We start from the raw sequence: 21,015 nt of genomic DNA, 5'->3' as shown, positions 1-21,015 counted from the left end.
AGTACGACAAGTATACCCAACGTACGCCGACTTCCACGATGCATGGCCGGCGGGAATAGTGCCACCATTGTCGCACACAAGAGACAACCGATTGAGAGCGATGGAGCTTGGAGGGAGGAAGATGCATAGTGAGATCGAGCAGCGGGTCAACGGTACGAAACAAGGAAACGTATTGTCTCGCACCGTGGCGCGTACGTGCATGTAAACTGTAAAGGCAGCCAGGAAGCAACTCTAAAACGAAAAGTCGTTTCATTCATCAAACGTAGCAGCGAAGCCTTCTTCGGCCAGGCATCAATCGATCCATGAAGGCGACGAGGCTTCTTCGGGTCCTCCTCCTCGCTCTCGCGCTTCTCGTCGGCGCTTCCGGTGCCGCGGCGCAGGGGGGCGGTGCGGTTCCTCGCCGGCGGCCGCGGACGGTGGACGTGGGGGTGATCCTGGACAGGACGACATGGCTGGGGAACATGAGCTGGACGTGCATGGAGCTGGCCATGGAGGACTTCTACGCCGACGCGGGCCACGAATACAACGCCACGCTGAGGCTCCACCTCCGGGACACCGGCCCCAACGCCGTCGACGCCGCCGCCGCAGGTACTCAAAACCCGAGCATTAAAAATAGCTGATCATGCATGCATATATCCTGGCCTAGGCATCCCCTTATGGCATCTCCAACAACCCCTCGATGCACCGCGCGCTAAAAATTACTTTGCCGCGCATTTATCGCCTGGTTTGGCGCAGCGGGCAGCGCTCGCTTCAGCTGCCGCGCTAAAATGCAGCGCGCGTAGCTTCACCAGCGCGCAAAAATATAGCGCGCGCGACTCTCGCACAAATAACATATGCGCTTCAAACACAAGCAAAAAGATCAAACACAAACAAAATAAATCAACAATAAATAGTTCAGTTTCATTATTTACAACTCAAACAAATAGTTTATCGTTCAATACAACAAAAAGTTCAACAATACAACAAATAGTTCAACAATACAACATCAAACGCACAAATCATGATGCTCTTCGTCGGCCATTCCAAGCCCGCCACTCCTCAATGAGACCCTTCTGAAGATCATCATGCACTGCGGGACGTCGAATGGCATGATAGGAGGCAACAAAACGGGCCACCCTTTGAGCCCTCCGCCGCACTCGCACGGGATGTCCCAAAAGCTCATACTGAGAGTAGTCTACATCTTGGCCACGCTCATTCTCGATTATCATGTTGTGCATGATCACACAAGCGTGCATGATGTACCAAAGCATCTTTTGATCCCAAAATCTAGCAGGTCCTCCCACAATAGCAAATTTGGCTTGCAAAATCCCAAAAACTCTCTTCACATCTTTTCTAGCCGTCGCCTGAGCATTGTGGAAATCAAGATTTTTCTTACCTTCCAGTTTTTTCAACGGCTTCACAAATGTTTGCCACTTTGGGTAGATGCCATCCGCAAGATAGTAGCCACAGTTGTATGTACAACCATTTGCTACAAACTGCACCGATGGCAGATCACCATTTGCAATCTTATTCATCAGTGATGACCGGTTGACCATGTTGATGTCATTCAAAGTGTTGGGGAACGTAGTAATTTCAAAAAAAATCCTACGCACACGCAAGATTATGGTGATGCATAGCAACAAGAGAGGAGAGTGTCGTCTACGTACCCTCGTAGACCGTAAGCGGAAGCGTTAGAACAATGCAGTTGATGTAGTCGTACGTCTTCACGATCCGACCGATCCAAGTACCGAACGCACGGCACCTCCGAGTTCAGCATACGTTCAGCACGATGACGTCCCGCGAACTCCGATCCAGCAGAGTTTCACGGGAGAGTTCCGTCAGCACGACGGCGTGATGATGGTGATGATGTTGCTACCGACGCAGGGCTTCGCTTAAGTACCGCTACGATATGACCGAGCTGGAATATGGTGGAGGGGGCACCGCACACGGCTAGGAAAAATCAACAGATCAACTTGTGTGTCTAGAGGTGCTCCCCTGCCCCCGTATATAAAGGAGCAAGGGGGGAGAGGCGGCCGGCCAAGGAGGGCGCGCCAAGGGGGGAGTCATACTCCCACTGGGAGTAGGATTCATCCTTTCCTTGTTGGAGTAGGAGAAGGGAAGGAAGGGAGAGAGGAGGAGAAGGAAAAAGGGGGGCGCCGCCCCCCCTCCTTGTCCAATTCGGACTAGAGGGGGAGGGGGCGCGCGGCTGCCCTGGCCGCCCCTCCTCTTCTCCCACTAAGGCCCATAAGGCCCAATATACTCCCCCGGGGGTTTCGGTAACCCCCCGGTACTCCGGTAAATGTCTGAAACCTCCCGAAACTCTTCCGGTGTCCAAACATAGTCATCCAATATATCGATCTTTACGTCTCGACCATTTCGAGACTCCTCGTCATGTCCGTGATCATATCCGGGACTCCGAACTACCTTCGGTATATCAAAACACAAAAACTCATAATACCGATCGTCACCAAACTTTAAGCGTGCGGACCCTACGGGTTCGAGAACTATGTAGACGTGACCGAGACACGTCTCCGGTCAATAACCAATAGCGGAACCTGGATGCTCATATTGGTTCCCACATATTCTACGAAGATCTTTATCGGTCAGACCGCATAACAACATACGTTGTTCCCTTTGTCATCGGTATGTTACTTGCCCGAGATTCGATCGTCGGTATCTCAATACCTAGTTCAATCTCGTTACCGGCAAGTCTCTTTACTCGTTATGTAATGCATCATCCCGCAACTAACTCATTAGTCACATTGCTTGCAAGGCTTATAGTCATGTGCATTACCGAGAGGGCCCAAAGATACCTCTCCGACAATCGGAGTGACAAATCCTAATCTCAAAATACGCCAACTCAACAAGTACCTTCGGAGACACCTGTAGAGCACCTTTATAATCACCCAGTTACGTTATGACGTTTGGTAGCACACAAAGTGTTCCTCTGGTAAACGGGAGTTGCATAATCTCATAGTCATAGAACATGTATAAGTCATGAAGAAAGCAATAGCAACATACTAAACGATCAAGTGCTAAGCTAACGGAATGGGTCAAGTCAATCACATCATTCTCCTAATGATGTGATCCCGTTAATGAAATGACAACTCATGTCCATGGCTAGGAAACTCAACCATCTTCGATTAACGAGCTAGTCAAGTAGAGGCATACTAGTGACACTATGTTTGTCTATGTATTCACACATGTATTATGTTTCCGGTTGATACAATTCTAGCATGAATAATAAACATTTATCATGAAATAAGGAAATAAATAATAATTTTATTATTGCCTCTAGGGCATATTTCCTTCAGTCTCCCACTTGCACCAGAGTCAATAATCTAGTTCACATCGCCATTTGATTTAACACCAATAGTTCACATCACCATGTGATTAACATCCATAGTTCACATCGCCATGTGATCAACACTCAAAGGGTTTACTAGAGTCAGTAATCTTAGTTCACATCGCCATGTGATTAACACCAAAAGAGTACTAAGGTGTGATCATGTTTTGCTTGTGAGAGAAGTTTAGTCAACGGGTCTGCCAAATTCAGATCCGTGTGTATTTTGCAAATTTCTATGTCTACAATGCTCTGCATGGAGCTACTTTAGCTAATTGCTCCCACTTTCAATATGTATCCAGATTGAGACTTAGAGTCATCTGGATCAGTGTCAAAAACTTGCATCGACGTAACCCTTTACGACGAACCTTTTGTCACCTCCATAATCGAGAAATATATCCTTATTCCACTAAGGATAATTTTGACCACTGTTCAGTGATCTACTCCTAGATCACTATTGTACTCCCTTGCCAAACTCAGTGTAGGGTATACAATAGATCTGGTACACAGCATGGCATACTTTATAGAACCTATGGCTGAGGCATAGGGAATGCCTTTTATTCTCTTTCTATCTTCTGCCGTTGTCGGACTTTGAGTCTTACTCAATTTCACACCTTGTAACACAGGCAAGAACTCTTTCTTTGACTGTTCATTTTGAACTACTTCAAAATCTCGTCAAGGTATGTACTTATTGAAAAAACTTATCAAGCGTCTTGATCTATCTCTATAGATCTTGATGCTTAATATGTAAGCAGCTTCACCGAGGTCTTTCTTTGAAAAACTCCTTTCAAATACTCCTTTATGCTTTCCAGAAAATTCTACATTATTTCCGATCAACAATATGTCATTCACATATACTTATCAGAAATGCTGTAGTGCTCCCACTCACTTTCTTGTAAATACAGGCTTCACCGCAAGTATGTATAAAACTATATGCTTTGATCAACTCATCATAGCGTATATTCCAACTCCGAGATGCTTGCACCAATCCATAGATGGATCGCTGAAGCTTGCACATTTTGTTAGCACCTTTAGGATCGACAAAACCTTCTGGTTGCATCATATACAACTCTTCTTTAAGATATCCATTAAGGAATGTAGTTTTGACATCCATTTGCCAGATTTCATAAAATGCGGCAATTGCTAACATGATTCGGACAGACTTAAGCATCGCTACGGGTGAGAAAGTCTTATCATAATCAACCCCTTGAACTTGTCGAAAACCTTTCGCAACAAGTCGAGCTTTGTAGACAGTAACATTACCGTCAGTGTCAGTCTTCTTCTTGAAGATCCATTTATTCTCTATGGCTTGCCGATCATCGGGTAAGTCAACCAAAGTCCACACTTTGTTCTCATACATGGATCCCATCTCAGATTTCATGGCCTCAAGCCATTTCGCGCAATCTGGGCTCATCATCGCTTCCTCATAGTTCGTAGGTTCGTCATGGTCAAGTAACATGACCTCCAGAACAGGATTACCGTACCACTCTGGTGCGGATCTCACTCTGGTTGACCTATGAGGTTCGGTAGTAACTTGATCTGAAGTTTCATGATCACTATCATTAACTTCCTCACTAATTGGTGTAGGAATCACTGGAACTGATTTTTGTGATGGACCACTTTCCAATTCAGGAGAAGGTACAATTACCTCATCAAGTTCTACTTTCCTCCCACTCACTTCTTTCGAGAGAAACTCCTTCTCTAGAAAGGATCCATTCTTAGCAATGAATGTCTTGCCTTCGGATCTGTGATAGAAGGTGTACCCAACTGTCTCTTTTTGGGTATCCTATGAAGACGCACTACTCCGATTTGGGTTCGAGCTTATCAGTATGAAACTTCTTCACATAAGCATCGCAACTCCAAACTTTAAGAAACGACAACTTTGGTTTCTTGCCAACCAAAGTTCATATGGTGTCGTCTCAACAGATTTAGATGGTGCCCTTTTTAACGTGAATGTAGCTGTCTCTAATGCATAACCCCAAAACGATAGTGGCAAATCGGTAAGAAACATCATAGATTGCACTATATCCAATAAAGTACGGTTATGATGTTCGGACACACCATTATGCTGTGGTGTTCCCGGTGGCACGAATTTGTGAAACTATTCCACATTATTTTAATTGAAGACCAAACTCGTAACTCAAATATTTGTCTCCGCGATCAGATCGTAGAAACTTTATTTTCTTGTCACAATAATTTTCCACTTCACTCTGAAATTCTTTAAACTTTTCAAATGTTTCAGACTTATGTTTCATCAAGTAGATATACCCATATCTGCTCAAATCATCTGTGAAGGTCAAAAAATAACGATACCCGCCGCGAGCCTCAACATTCATCGGACCGCATACATCAGTATGTATTATTTTCAATAAGTCAGTTGCTCGCTCCATTGTTCTGGAGAATGGAGTCTTAGTCATCTTGCCCATGAGGCATGGTTCGCAAGCATCAAGTGATTCCAAAAGCCCATCAGCATGGAGTTTCTTCATGCGCTTTACACCAATATGACCTAAACGGCAGTGCCACAAATTAGTTGCACTATCATTATTAACTTTGCATCTTTTGGCTTCAATATTATGAATATGTGTATCACTATGATCAAGATCCAACAAACCATTTTCATTGGGTGTATGACCATAGAAGGTTTTATTCATGTAAACAGAACAACAATTATTCTCTAACTTAAATGAATAACCGTATTGCAATAAACATGATCAAATCATATTCATGCTCAACACAAACACCAAATAACACTTATTTAGGTTCAACACTAATCCCGAAAGTATAGGGAGTGTGCGATGATGATCACAGCAATCTTGGAACCTCTTCCAACACACATCGTCACTTCACCCTTAACTAGTCTCTATTTATTTTGCAACTCCTGTTTCGAGTTATTACTCTTAGGAACTGAACCAGTATCAAAATGCCAAGGGGTTGCTATAAACAATAGTAAAGTACACATCAATAACATGTATATCAAATACACTCTTGTTCACTTTGCCATCCTTCTTATCCGCCAAATACTTGGGGCAGTTCCGCTTCCAGTGACTAGTCCCTTTGCAGTAGAAGCACTCAGTTTCAGGTAGGTCCAGACTTGGGCTTCTTCACTTGAGCAGCAACTTGCTTGCCGTTCTTCTTGAAGTTCCCCTTCTTACCTTTGCCATTTTCTTGAAACTAGTGGTCTTGTCAACCATCAACACTTGATGCTTTTCTTGATTTCTACCTTCGTCGATTTCAGCATCACGAAGAGCTTGGGAATCGTTTCCGTTATCCCTTGCATATTATAGTTCATCACGAAGTTCTAGTAACTTGGTGATAGTGACTAGAGAACTCTGTCAATCACTATCCTATATGGAAGATTAACTCCCACTTGATTCAAGTGATTGTAGTACCCACACAATCTGTGCACATGCTCACTGGTTGAGCTATTCTCCTCCATCTTGTAGGCAAAGTACTTGTCAGAGGTCTCATACCTCTCGACTCGGGCATGAGTCTGAAATACCAATTTCAACTCTTGGAACATCTTATATGCTCCGTAAATCATGGTGCACTAAACTATCAAGTAGTCATCATACCGAGCTTTGTCAAACGTTCATAACGTCTGTATCTGCTCCTGCAATAGGTCCGTTACCTAGCGGTGCATCAAGGACATAATACTTCTGTGAAGCAATGAGGATAACCCTCAGATCACGGAGCTAGTCCGCATCATTGCTACTAACATCTTTCAACTTATTTTTCTCTAGGAACATATCAAAAATAAAATAGGGGAGCTAAACGCGAGCTATTGATCTACAACATAGATATGCTAATACTACCAGGACTAAGTTCATGATAAATTAAAGTTCAATTAATCATATTACTTAAGAACTCCCACTTAGATAGACATCCCTCTAGTCATCTAAATGATCACGTGATCCAAATCAACTAAACCATGTCCGATCATCACGTGAGATGGAGTAGTTTTCAATGGTGAACATCACTATGTTGATCATATCTTCTATATGATTCACGCTCGACCTTTCGGTCTCCAGTGTTCCAAGGCCATATCTACATATGCTAGGCTCGTCAAGTTTAACCCGAGTATTCTGCGTGTGCAAAACTGGCTTGCACCCGTTGTAGATGAACGTAGAGCTTATCACACCCGATCATCACGTGGTGTCTCGGCACGACGAACTTTGGCAACGACGCATACTCAGGGAGAACACTTTTATCTTGAAATTTAGTGAGAGATCATCTTATAATGCTACCGTCAATCAAAGCAAAATAAGATGCATAAAGGATAAACATCACATGTAATCAATATAAGTGATATGATATGGCCATCATCATCTTGTGCTTGTGATCTCCATCTCCGAAGCACCGTCATGATCACCATCGTCACTGGCGCGACACCTTGATCTACATCGTAGCATCGTTGTTGTCCCGCCAACTATTGCTTCTATGACTTCGCTACCGCTTAGTGATAAAGTAAAGCAATTATAGGGCGATTGCATTGCATACAATAAAGCGACAACCATATGGCTCCTGCCAGTTGCCGATAACTCGGTTACAAAACATGATCATCTCATACAATAAAATATAGCATCATGCCTTGACCATATCACATCACAACATGCCCTGCAAACAAGTTAGATGCCCTCTACTTTGTTGTTGCAAGTTTTACGTGGCTGCTACGGGCTGAGCAAGAACCGTTCTTACCTATGCATCAAAACCACAACGATAGTTCGTCAAGTTACTGCTGTTTTAACCTTCTCAAGGACCGGGCGTAGTCACGCTGGAGAAACTGACACCCGCCAGTCACCTGTGTGCAAAGTACGTCGGTAGAACCAGTCTCGCGTAAGCGTACGCGTAATGTCGGTCCGGGCCGCTTCATCCAACAATACCACCGAACCAAAGTATGACATGCTGGTAAGCAGTATGACTTGTATCGCCCGCAACTCACTTGTGTTCTACTCGTGCATATAAAATCTACGCATAAACCTCGCTCGGATGCCACTGTTGGGGAACGTAGTAATTTCAAAAAAATTCCTACGCACACGCAAGATCATGGTGATGCATAGAAACGAGAGGGGAGAGTGTCGTCTACGTACCCTCGTAGACCGTAAGCGGAAGCGTTAGAACAACATGCTTGATGTAGTCGTACGTCTTCACGATCCGACCGATCCAAGTATCGAACGCACGGCACCTCCGAGTTCAGCACACGTTCAGCTCGATGACGTCCCGCGAACTCCGATCAAGCAGAGCTTCACGGGAGAGTTCCGTCAGCACGACGGCGTGATGACGGTGATGATGTTGCTACCGACGCAGGGCTTCGCCTAAGCACCGCTACGATATGACCGAGGTGGAATATGGTGGAGGGGGGCACCGCACACGGCTGGGAAAGATCAACAGATCAACTTGTGTGTCTAGAGGTGCCCCCTGCCCCCGTATATAAAGGAGCAAGGGGGGAGAGGCGGTCGGCCAAGGAGGGCGCGCCAAGGGGGGAGTCCTATCCTTTCCTTGTTGGAGTAGGAGAAGGGAAGGAAGGGAGAGAGGAGGAGAAGGAAAAAGGGGGGCGCCGCCCCCCCTCCTTGTCCAATTCGGACTAGAGGGGGAGGGGGCGCGCGGCTGCCCTGGCCGCCCCTCCTCTTCTCCCACTAAGGCCCATAAGGCCCAATATACTCCCCGGGGGGTTCCGGTAACCCCCCGGTACTCCGATAAATGTCCGAAACCTCCCGAAACTCTTCCGATGTCCGAACATAGTCATCCAATATATCGATCTTTATGTCTCGACCATTTCGAGACTCCTCGTCATGTCCGTGATCATATCCGGGACTCCGAACTACCTTCGGTACATCAAAACACAAAAACTCATAATACCGATTGTCACCAAACTTTAAGCGTGCGGACCCTACGGGTTCGAGAACTATGTAGACATGACCGAGACACGTCTCCGGTCAATAACCAATAGCGGAACCTGGATGCTCATATTGGCTCCGACATATTCTACGAAGATCTTTATCGGTCAAACCGCATAACAACATACGTTGTTCCCTTTGTCATCGGTATTTTACTTGCCCGAGATTCGATCGTCGGTATCTCAATACCTAGTTCAATATCGTTACCGGCAAGTCTCTTTACTCGTTATGTAATGCATCATCCCGCAATTAACTCATTAGTCACATTGCTTGCAAGGCTTATAGTGATGTGCATTACCGAGAGGGCCCAGAGATACCTCTCCGACAATCGGAGTGACAAATCCTAATCTCGAAATACGCCAACTCAACAAGTACCTTCGGAGACACCTGTAGAGCACCTTTATAATCACCCAGTTACGTTGTGACGTTTGGTAGCACACAAAGTGTTCCTCTGGTAAACGGGAGTTGCATAATCTCATAGTCATAGGAACATGTATAAGTCATGAAGAAAGCAATAGCAACATAGTAAATGATCAGGTGCTAAGCTAACGGAATGGGTCAAGTCAATCACATCATTCTCCTAATGATGTGATCCCATTAATCAAATGACAACTCATGTCCATGGCTAGGAAACTCAACCATCTTCGTTTAGCGAGCTAGTCAAGTAGAGGCATACTAGTGACACTATGTTTGTCTATGTATTCACACATGTATTATGTTTCCGGTTAATACAATTCTAGCATGAATAATAAACATTTATCATGAAATAAGGAAATAAATAATAACTTTATTATTGCCTCTAGGGCATATTTCCTTCACAAAGATCCAGGCATTCCAAAGGAAGCATGCCAAATCCAAGTCTCTTGATAGGCCACCGCTTCAAGGATTATAGTGGAACCCTTTTTTTGCCGTGGAATTGCCCATGCCATGCCTTTGGACAATTCTTCCAACTCCACCTGGGAAGCCGCGAGCTTTGTTCATCTCCAATAGCCTTGCAGCGTCTTCAGCATTGGGAGATCTCAAATACTCCTGGCTAAACACTTGCACAATTCCGACTGCGAAGCGCTTGACACACATGATGGCTTGGCTCTCACCCATGGCCAAGTGATAATCAACTAGATCAGCCGGGATACCATATGCCAACATACGCAAAGCGGCTGTCACCTTCTAAAAGGTGCTATGCCCGAGCTCTCCGGCGGCATTCCTCCTTTGTTGAAAAAATCGGTCATGGCTCGCTAGTTTCTCTGCAATGCGCCTAAACAACTCGGCGCTCATCCTAAACCGGCGACGAAAATACGACTCGGGGTATGTGGGATTCTCCGCAAAATAATGCCTGATCAATTTGTTGTGGTTATAGATCCTATCCCTCCAAATTTTCTGCCGACCCATAACCAAACCACCGTGCTTTGGTTTTTTATTGATCTGCATAGCTAGGATCATTGCAAGATCCTTCTCCTCTTCCATATCAAATTCTTCTTCGGAAGAATCATACGACGAACTCATCTACAATGTTCAATATAAACTAGGCTATAAAACTTACAATCAACATGCACCAAATTCATGAAGTTTGAGCAATACATACCTTGCGGGCGTTTTGTCGAACACCTTGCGGGTGCCGAGCAGCAGTGAGCGGCCGGGCGCTGTTCGTCGGAGGACTGCCGTGCGCGAGGGGCGGCGGTGACTAGAGGAAGACGGAGGAAGCCGCCACGGCGCGGGATAGGCCGGGGAAGCGCCGGAACGGTCGCCGGAATAATGGGATGCGCGGGCGGCGGTCGCGCCGCGGCCGGATGGGGTAGGTGGAGTTGCGAGCGAGCGCTCGAGAGTTCAGCGCGCGGGAGCGGGCGCAGCAAATAAGCGACGTGCGATGGCGTTTCGGCCCGCGCGCTGAACTAGATATGCCGCGCGCGGTTTTTGCGCCTCCGCTAGAGCGCCCGGAATGGTAGCGCGCGCAAAGAAAAACACTGATTTTTCAGGGCAGCGCTTATATAGCGCGGCTGTTGGAGATGCTCTTATCCTCCATGGCAAACAAACAGAGAAAAGGCTTATCCCCTTGCGCCGACCATCCAGTTCTGTTGATACAGGGTTGTGTTTCCTCACCATTTTGCATGTATCTGTTGCTGTTTTCTCGTTGGCTCAAAGCAAAAGCACTGTACCTAGCTAGGACCGATGTTTTGTTTATTTTTATTAAACGTGACGTGAGCAGTTTCATATCCCAAAAGATTGGACGCGGTCTCCGCAACGGAGTGGACACAGATGACTCTCGGGGGCACCTCCATGGAGCCCTTTGTTCTCAAACATCCAAATATAAACTTTCTAAGCTTAAAAAAATACACAAGTACTTATACATGTATGCTAAGTCTGTGTAAAATTTCATTACGAAATACATCTTTATGTGGCATGTATAAAAAAAATCATGTACTTTTATAGTGAATAGTACATGTGCTAGAAATACTCTTTTTTTTCATTTTTGTGTAGCTTGCATAAAAAAGTAATCCCGTCATGAAACTTAGCAGACAAAAGTAGCATACATCTATGTATATGTGTATTTTTCTAAAGAATTTTTTTAAACTTAAAATTTTGAATTTTGAATTTTTCAAATAAAGAGCTCCATTAGGCATTTCCCCAACGAATAAAATTAGATCAAAGGGGGAGGAGCCCCGCGACATTGTTTTAAAGAGAGAATGTGAGACACTGAATTCGACCTAAGAGGGGGTCGAACTCATGTCGGCTGGGCGAAACCACAACGCCACAACCACTGGGCTATGAGCCCATCCACTTTCCCCAACGATTAGACCTATGCTTCATGCACGCAAATGTTTCTCCATGCTAGTCCCTTTGTCTACTCTACGGGTCATATCCCTTTTCGTCTAGTCTACTGATCTCAATCGAGTCTTGGTTCAGTCAAGGCCGGCCCTAGCATTTCGGAGGTTGTAGTGCGAATGAGCTCCAATGGACCTATACAGAGTAATATAAATACTTTCATCAGTAGCATATCATGAAATTATTATTGACATAAATATTAAAATATAATTTTAATAAATAAATATATAAATAAAGTGTTAATAGACCATGTATATGTGAATACACGATGCAAATAATGATTATAAGATACATGTACTCAAACATAAATAAATATTGAATAAATACAACACAGTGAAGTGTGTGTGTGTGTGTGTGTGTGGGGGGGGGGGGGGGGGGGGGGGAGGGGGCGGCGGGCAAATGCCCTCTGTCCACCGCATAATATAGTATTGACGTTATGTTATGTAAATCATTTTTTTCTAAATTATTTTAGGTATATACTCCCTTCGATCTATTTACTCTGCGTATAAGGTTTGACTCATATACAAGGAAAGCATTGATCCCATTTGGGAACAAATTTTAGTTATAATTATATTAGTTGTGCTACGGCACATCAAGTGCACCTGTTGCGACATATGTGCAGAGTTCACGGGAACAAAGGTTGTGTCAATAGATTTGATAGAATTGTATGGAAATATTTTGTTAGGAAAGTTCAGGGACCACTTTTATGGGTTTTTTGGTTCTTGTATGATTTTGTTCCCACCATGACAAGTTTGTGTACTAATAGTGGTATTAACTCTTAATATCACCATAAGTACATGAAGTTGCACGATGTTAACAAGTACATACATACATAAACTTAAAAAAAAAAATAGAAGTGATCACTTAACTCCTGATGTGGTAACAGTTTGGTACATACCTGCCCTGCAGTTGCTACCAAATTGAATGCCATGTCATCATGACACGTGACACGCGTCTGTGCTATTTTTTTCTTCTTCACAAAACCAACTCACCTTATTTTGTAAATGCATTATAAGGTCATGGGTTCCCCATTCCCCAAATCCACCCGAGTCAAAATCCGCATGATCTCAAGTACTTACCATAATCTTGTTTGTTCCCCTAAATCCTATCAGATCTGAACCACAAAACCAATTCCCCCTAAATATTTTCACTAATTTGGCATAAATCAGTTTTCTAAACTAATTCCCCTTAAAGCCAACCACCACATCCAATGGATCTAGCCAAAATCGATATGTTATACGGGTACATACAGAAAGTTACCAATGAAAAATAACCTATCTTTGCATGAATAATTAAGAACATGAACTGATCATGTGTGGGTAAAAAAATAACGAATTTGAGGCACGGGTCTCTCGATGGAAACCGCCAGATAGAGAACATACCTTACTTCAAGGGGAAGGTGCCAGGATCCTAGGGGATCGGCTCCATGTCGCCAAGGTCGCTACCGGCGATCTCCAACACGTTGTCGCCCAACTATCGACTCGGAGGCGCCTGAGGTGGAAGGTGAACAAACTAAGGGGTTTGAGAAGGGTTGTCTAACAATCTAACCTAATATGTGATATTTCATGGCCACACGGGGGGCCAGTTTTACAATATATCAATCCGCCCACTCAGTCCTTGAGGACTCCTCGTAAATATAGTTTTTCAATTAGGAGGGTTTCTATAAAAAAATATGCACACGCCGGATGCTGCTTGATGAAGTGGCATGCCACGTAGACTGATGGGCCAGTTTTGTACCAAATTGATACCGCATCGGGAGTTATTTGACTGCTTTTCTAAAAAATCAAGTTTTTGTATGGATCTATTAACACTATGCAAGTTCATGTACTGCGAGTGTAATTAACTCATTCCGTTTTCTCAGACTAGTTTGCCCCTGTTTTTACATGTATTAGGAAGTTGGTTATTATTAATTTGTTTGCGGTGATTGGCTTTCTATCACCGTATCTTCAATTCTCTCAACTGATTCTCTCACCTGCTCTGCATGACACGCAAAAAAGAGGCTAGTATTTATTTCATTGGTTGCATGCAAGCAGATTAGTATGGGCAGCAGAGGAAAGAATGGGTGCAAAAAGGCAACACACAGAGAAAATGTAAAAGAAGGAAACAGATATACACAAAGAAAAAAGAAATGAAGAAAGTAGATGTATTTTGAGCCTTTATTCAAGATGTGCCATAGGCTGCTGGACCTTTCATGAAATCAGTAGTTAAAGGGTACTCTTTTTTTTTGCTGGGAGTTAAAGGGTACTCTTTGCAGAGGTCACTTCCACAATTTCACGCGTTGATAAGTGGTGCACTGCATGTGCGCCACTTGTCGCAACATAGGAATTTTCTCTTTTTCGTAGATTCGTCTATTCAAAACATTTTATCTCTTGAATTGTGTGCCCAAATTCTGAACCATTTTTACTATTGGATTTCTCGCATTGAGATTTTTGAAATTAGATCTCATGCTAATAGGTTTCAACGATCTTTTTATCACAAAAAACGGAAGAAAAAACTAGAGTCGAAAGCATGTTTTTTTTTTACTTTTTTCCTTTTCGAGAAGCATCTCGCGGAAGCAAATATGTACCTTCACGAGACGCAAATATATGCCTCTTGTGAAAAAACACGTTTCATTTTCTTTTCCGAGAGACACAACCGTGCTTCCCATGAAAGCAAATCTATGCTTCTCATGGAAGAAAACAAAAATGTTTTTTTTCTCTTTCCAAGAGGCATAGCTCTGCTTCTCCAGGAAGCAAATACGTGCCTTCACGGGAAGCAACCCTATGCTTCTCGTGACTGCAAAATCTAGAAAAACCGGTTACATTTTTTTAATAAAAAAAATCTTGAGAAAGCGCCCAGCATGCCCCACGTGGCAATGGCTCGACATATCACTTGGCATGCTGTTAGGCCGCCAAAGTGACCCTTGCGGGGCTCTCGGAAAGGCTATACCTTACTAATTGCTCTACATCTATTGCCATGGGGCCGTGGGTTCAATCCAGGTCCATCAACCTTCCATGCAAGAAAAAGAACAGAGAGCAACTCACTGTGGGGTACCCCTTGCGGGAGCCCCTCAAGGGCCACTTTCGGCGGGCTGAAAACACGCCATTTGGCACGCTCCCATCCGCCGTCACGTATCACGTGCTCGGCACTCTCTCGGGATTTCATTTTATTTTAATTTTTTGTACGCATTTTTTGATTTTTTTTTTGACTTTTCGGTTTTCCTCATGTTTTGGGCAAAAGAATGCTTTTTTTTAAAAAAAAGTGTTTTTTTTCTTTCGTGAGAGACACAAATTTATTTTTCTTGGAGGCACATATTTGCTTCCGAGAGAAGCACAACTATTTCTCTCGGAAAAAAGAAAAGAACATGTTTTTCTTTGCTTTCATGAGAGGCACACATTTGCTTCCATGAGAGACACAGTGTGCCTCTCTGAAAAGAAAAAAAAATACGTTTTTTTATTTTGCGAGAGGCACATATTTACTTTTGATGAAGGCATAAATTTGCTTCCGCAAGAGACACAGCTGTGTCTCCGGGATAAAAAAAAGCATGTCTATTTATGTTTTGCTTTTGTGAGAGGCATATATTTACTTCTCATGACGGCATATATTTGCTTCCATGAATTGTGTCTCTCAGAAAAGGAAAAAATATATGTGATTTTTTTTGCTTCCGCGAGAGACATTACTTCTCGTGGACGCACATATTTGCTTTCGCGAGTGTGCCTCTCGGAAACAAAAAAGCGTCACATATTTGTTTCTGGTGGAGGCACATATTTGCAATCCCGAGAGGCACAACGCCTCTTTGAACTAGAAAAAATAAACATGCTTCTGGCTTGATATTTTTGTGGAAAAGGAATTCGTCAAAACCTATCAGCATGGGATCTAATTTTAAAGATCTCGACACGAGAAATTTAATGGTAAAAATCGTTCAAGATTTGGACGCGATGTTTAAGAGATAAAACATTTTGAATAAATGAATTTATGAAAAGTGAAAAACTCATAGGTTGCGATAAATGCAGTGCGTCACTTGTGGCAACCTCGAAAGGTAAGAGTGACCTTTGCAAAGGGTACCCCTTAATTAAGATATCTCGAAAAGAAAACTTCTGACTGCTCTGGTGGTATGGGCTGGATATGGGCCAAATCTTCTGCGCGAGGCCATTCGAGATTTCCCCCAGAATCTGGCCCACAAAGCTATCCGAGCCTTCTCTCTAAAAAAAACTATCCGACCCGGCGACTGCAAGTCCGGCGGCGGCGCTCGCCTCGCCGTTGCATTTTTCTAGTATTCTCTTCCCACCCTGCCGGCGGTCCGAGCTCCGCTGCTGGTCTCGCCCTGGGCTCCTGCCTCCTTCTCGTCCTGACACCACCCCGCTGCGCGCAGACAAGGTACTCTTTCTTCTCCCGACCTCCATCTCCAATCGATTTAGAAAGCGCTGTAGCCCTTGAATCCCAATTCGAAGACCTTCTTGATGTTCCAAATTGTACCCATGCGGTGGATGGCAGACATTGGAGTTGGAGCTCAAATATGGCGAGTTCGGCGTTTGAACACTTGCAAAATTAGAGCCGTTTAGCCAACCGAGCTCTCTCCAACTTTTGATTATTATTAGCGCGCCGTTAGTGAGGGTAAATCCTGCATTGCGTGTTTTTTTCCACCATGGATTTGCAACAAATTTATGAATCATGTATTATGAATGAGAGCCACTGCTGTGAAATCTCGTCCTAAGAAATATCAGCATTGCAGGTGTTGATCTACTGAAAAATGTGGGCGTGCAAGCGATCGTTGGGCCGCAGACTTCAACTCAGGCTAAATTTCTTGCACGACTTGGGAACAAATCATCGGTTCCAATCATTTCCTTCTCCGCAGATTGCCCGTCACGATCCGGACTAACTCCATACTTCATCCGGACCGCATGGAACGACTCCTCTCAAGCAGAAGCCATCGCCTCGCTTGTTCAGAAACACAATTGGAGGGAAGTTGTCCCTGTCTTTGAGGATGATGATACCAACACCAAGTTCATTCCTGACCTTGTTGATGCCCTCAAACAAGTTAACACGCGTGTCTCTTACAGGTGCAAGATCCATCCTTCAGCTACAGACGATGCTATGAAGACAGCTATCTCAAACTTAAGACAAAATTGGACAAGTGTATTTGTTGTGCGAATGTCACATGCTTTGGCCCTTAAGTTTTTCCAGCTTGCTAAGGAAGAAGGAATGATGGGCCAGGGATTTGTCTGGATTACTGCGTATGGCTTGACAGATATCTTTGATGTGGTTGGTTCTCTGGCTCTAGATGTGATGCAAGGAGTTCTTGGGGTGAAACCTCATGTTCAAGATACCGTGAAACTTCAAAACTTTACACAGAGATGGCACAGCAAGTACCGATTAGAAAATCCAGGCACCTCGTTAAGTGAACCCACAGTGTCTGGTCTCTATGCTTATGATACCATATGGGCGTTAGCATCAGCAGCAGAGAATGCTACATATGTGAATTTAGACTTTGGGCCGTCTGTAACAAAGAATGGGTCCACTGATTTTGACAGAATAGATACTTCAAAGGCTGCTGAAAAACTGCGAGGTGCACTACTGAAGACCAAATTTTCGGGCATGAGCGGGATATTTCGTATTGAAGACACACAGTTAGTATCATCAAATTATAAGATAATCAACATTATTGGTCAGGACAGAAGAGAAGTTGGCTTTTGGACTCCAAACTTTGGTATCTCTGGTAGTCTAAATATGAAGTCTGATATTAACACCATCATATGGCCAGGAGATAATAAAACTCTTCCTAGAGGCTGGCTATTGCCGAGGAATAAAAATCTCACAATAGGTGTACCTGCAAATCCTGGGTTTGGCCAATTTGTAAAATATGAAGGTGGCCCCGAAGACAAAGGGTTCTGCATCAAAGTTTTTGATGAAGTAGTTGCTAATTTACCCTACCAAGTACCATATACCTACCGTGGATTTAATGATGGGAAAGGAAATAGTAATGGAACATATGATGAACTTATCTACAAACTTTATCTTAAGGTATACACAGACTTCTCTTTGCTCTGTTTTGCTCATTGACATGATCTCTCCTAGACAGAGGAGCTAAAGCTTGGAAATAATGATCGAGAAGATCAGAAATAACTATTCGAGTTGTGTTTTTCTTATTGCTTTTCTCAAGTATACAGAACTAATGGTTTACTCCTAATCAATTATTCGTCTGCAAACATGTATGATTAGCCTACCCCAACTTGTTTGGGACAGAAAGGCTTTGTTGTTGTTGCTGTAAACATGTGTCATATATGATTACATCTCGGTACTTGTTCATGAGGGCCTACCATACTGTCTGTTTAGTCAGTGTGCATAAAAGATCAGTGTACCTTGCCAATTTTACTGCTATCAGATCACAATTGGGTCAGATTCTTTCTTTTGTACACTTATGTTACATGAGAGTTCTTAAAACATTTGCTTCCTCTTCTAGGGAATTTATTGTTGTAAGTGCGTGCATTTAAAGCAGATCTGTATCATTATACGTGGTGGTTTTATTTGAATACTACAAGCAGATGGCAGTTTCCTTGGTTTTTATTTAATCAACTTCTAGTTTCTTAATTACAATCTCCAATCAGAAAAAAACATATAATTCCTCCTTGCACGGATTATTTTTCTCTTGGACATGACACAAGTGCACACACAAAAGAAACATAACCAAAAATAAAATAATCATCAATTCATCACCCATCATAAATATGTAAGATAAATGCTTTTGAATTATGATGATTAATAGTTCAGCTTGACTGTATATTTTTATTGCATAATAAACTTGTAGAGCCATATATCCTGTACACGGAAGTTTCTCAACTCACCTCATACCTGTTCTTGGCAGGAATACGATGCAGTGGTTGGTGATGTAACAATCTTGGCCAACCGCTCTTTATATGTGGACTTTACTCTTCCCTATACAGAGTCAGGGGTGCGCATGCTGGTTCCAGTCCTGGACCGGAGACAGAAGACTGCATGGACATTCCTAAAGCCTCTGACAACTGACCTTTGGTTAGGAACTGGGGCCTTTGTTGTTTTCACTGGTTTTGTAGTCTGGTGTATTGAGAATCACGAAGATTTCAAAGGTACCCCAGCTAATCAAATTGGATCGGTCTTCTACTTTTCCTTTTCAACGCTCGTATTTGCTCACAGGGAGAAGATCAAGAACAACTTATCAAGAATTGTAGTAGTTGTTTGGCTTTTTGTGGTGCTGATAGTGCAGCAGAGTTATACCGCAAGTTTAAGCTCAATTCTCACAGTGGAACAACTTAAGCCAACAGTCACCAATTTAGATGAAGTTATCAGGAAAGGGAGCCATGTCGGCTACCTCAATGATTCATTCTTGCCTGGGCTTTTGAAAAGTTTGAAAATTGATGAATCAAAGATGATTGCGCTTAACTCTGTTGAGGAATACAACGACGCCTTGTCAACTGGAAAAGTTGCTGTCATTGTTGATGAGATACCATACCTTAAGTTATTCCTTTCAAAATATTGCCACAACTACACTATGACTGGACCAATCTACAGGTTCGATGGATTTGGTTATGTGAGTACCGTCTTTCCAGCTGTTGTACAGTAGCACATTTCTGGCATTGTTGAATCCTATATGCTGATTCAATTTGTGCCGCTATTTTCTAGTAGGATCGTTCTAGTAGCTCAAATTTCTATATTTATAATTTCACATGCCATCAAAATATCTCTCAAACAAACATCAGAGTAACTTTTTTATTAAGAGTTTCAGCCAATCTATGAATTGTACTTTGAAATTTCTGAACTTGTGGGATGTGCACATGCTAAAGGACGAATGCAAGATTAAATTTGTTCGTCAGGAACCTAAAATGCATTATCATGTTTGAGCGGAAAGTGGTGGAAATATTATTGGTTTTCTTTTGGGAAATAGAATGCTTTCTAGCTCCTTGAAGTATTAAATAACATGATAAATCTGCTTGATCAGGTTTTCAACTGGTTTACTTGAATTTTATCTTTGTATTAGACTAAACTGTCTGAAGTTCATTAAGTATGATCCATATGATTGCCTCACTTTATCAAGCTGCTTGCATGAATGATTAATATAACTGCCTCACCGTTAGTTATCCTGGGCTGGTATAAATGTTTATATAACTGGATATCCGTGTTATGCCAGGCTTTTATTTCACCGCTGATGCCTTGTCCGATCCTCATTTGTGCAGGCGTTCCCTCTAGGCTCTCCACTCACAGCTGATATCACGAGGGGGATACTGAAGCTCGCATCGAGTGGCAAAATGGCTGAGCTTCAGAAAGACTTGTATGGTGATAAGTCATGCCCCGACAAAGATGACTCCCAAACTTCGAGCAGCCTTACGTTGCACAGCTTTCAGGGGTTGTTCAGCATCTCCGGAGCATGTTCAATCCTGGCATTAATCCTGCATGCTCTCATAACCAACAAAGGTGTATTCAGCAGATGGCTTGCCGCCATTTGCTCTAAGCTCTTCCACAAGAGTAATATACTCCAAATAATGATGAGACCAGTGGCAAATGCTGGTAATACAGGAAGCCCACCAGAAGGACAAGGATCACGAGTGTGAAGAGCAAAACCACCTTTGTTTGTAGTTGTGCGCGTGCATCCCGACTCCTCCTAAGAGGGGGCATGATTGAGTGCCTTATTTGTCTCGCAGTGAGAGCTGAAAATGCCCGGGGCAGATAAGTGTGTAATGAACTACACGGTGAGCATATAACTACTGATGGCCGCGATTCTTTATTCGTTTGTCTGTTGATTTGTATTTGTGTTTAGGTCTTCTACTGCATAGATTGATGCAAACGTTTAATTTGGCATCCAAATCTGTATTATAAGGTGCCACCTGATGCTGTTCTCCAGATCTGTTACATAGTATCACATATGGAATGCAATGTGTACTTAGATATGTATGTATGCAAGCTATATATATGCAAGAATACTGCTGCTTAGTTGTTAGCTCTTGAACTTTTTGTCGATCTTTCTACCAT

At 43.2% G+C, this 21,015-nt stretch overlaps 1 protein-coding gene and 1 long non-coding RNA gene across 2 annotated transcripts; one reads left to right on the top strand and one right to left on the bottom strand.

Annotated features, from left to right (window-relative positions):
• Window positions 1–231: 231 nt before the first annotated feature.
• Window positions 232–20,983, top strand: LOC109772486 (glutamate receptor 2.7). The gene is made up of 4 exons (XM_020331172.4): window positions 232–588; window positions 16,748–18,036; window positions 18,878–19,579; window positions 20,223–20,983. The coding sequence occupies exons 1-4, from the start codon at window positions 303–305 to the stop codon at window positions 20,595–20,597; spliced, it is 2,652 nt and encodes an 883-aa protein (XP_020186761.1). The 5' UTR covers window positions 232–302; the 3' UTR covers window positions 20,598–20,983.
• Window positions 11,834–13,715, bottom strand: LOC120965139 (uncharacterized). Its single transcript, XR_005757416.3, has 2 exons — window positions 13,419–13,715; window positions 11,834–12,171 (listed from the first exon to the last, which is right to left on the bottom strand). It is a non-coding gene; the product is annotated as an uncharacterized lncRNA (long non-coding RNA).
• Window positions 20,984–21,015: the final 32 nt, after the last annotated feature.

This window comes from Aegilops tauschii, chromosome 5 (assembly GCF_002575655.3).
Source record: "Aegilops tauschii subsp. strangulata cultivar AL8/78 chromosome 5, Aet v6.0, whole genome shotgun sequence".
NCBI lineage: Eukaryota > Viridiplantae > Streptophyta > Magnoliopsida > Poales > Poaceae > Aegilops > Aegilops tauschii.
Note: the sequence above shows the minus strand (reverse complement) of the source record. Positions and strands in the feature narration are given on the sequence as shown.

Coding starts and splice junctions, on each gene's coding strand:
- LOC109772486 (XM_020331172.4), top strand. CDS start 303: ATGAAGGCGACGAGGCTTCTTCGGGTCCTCCTCCTCGCTCTCGCGCTT. Junction 589..16,747: donor CGTCGACGCCGCCGCCGCAG/GTACTCAAAACC, acceptor TCAGCATTGCAG/GTGTTGATCTACTGAAAAAT. Junction 19,580..20,222: donor GGTTCGATGGATTTGGTTAT/GTGAGTACCGTC, acceptor TCATTTGTGCAG/GCGTTCCCTCTAGGCTCTCC.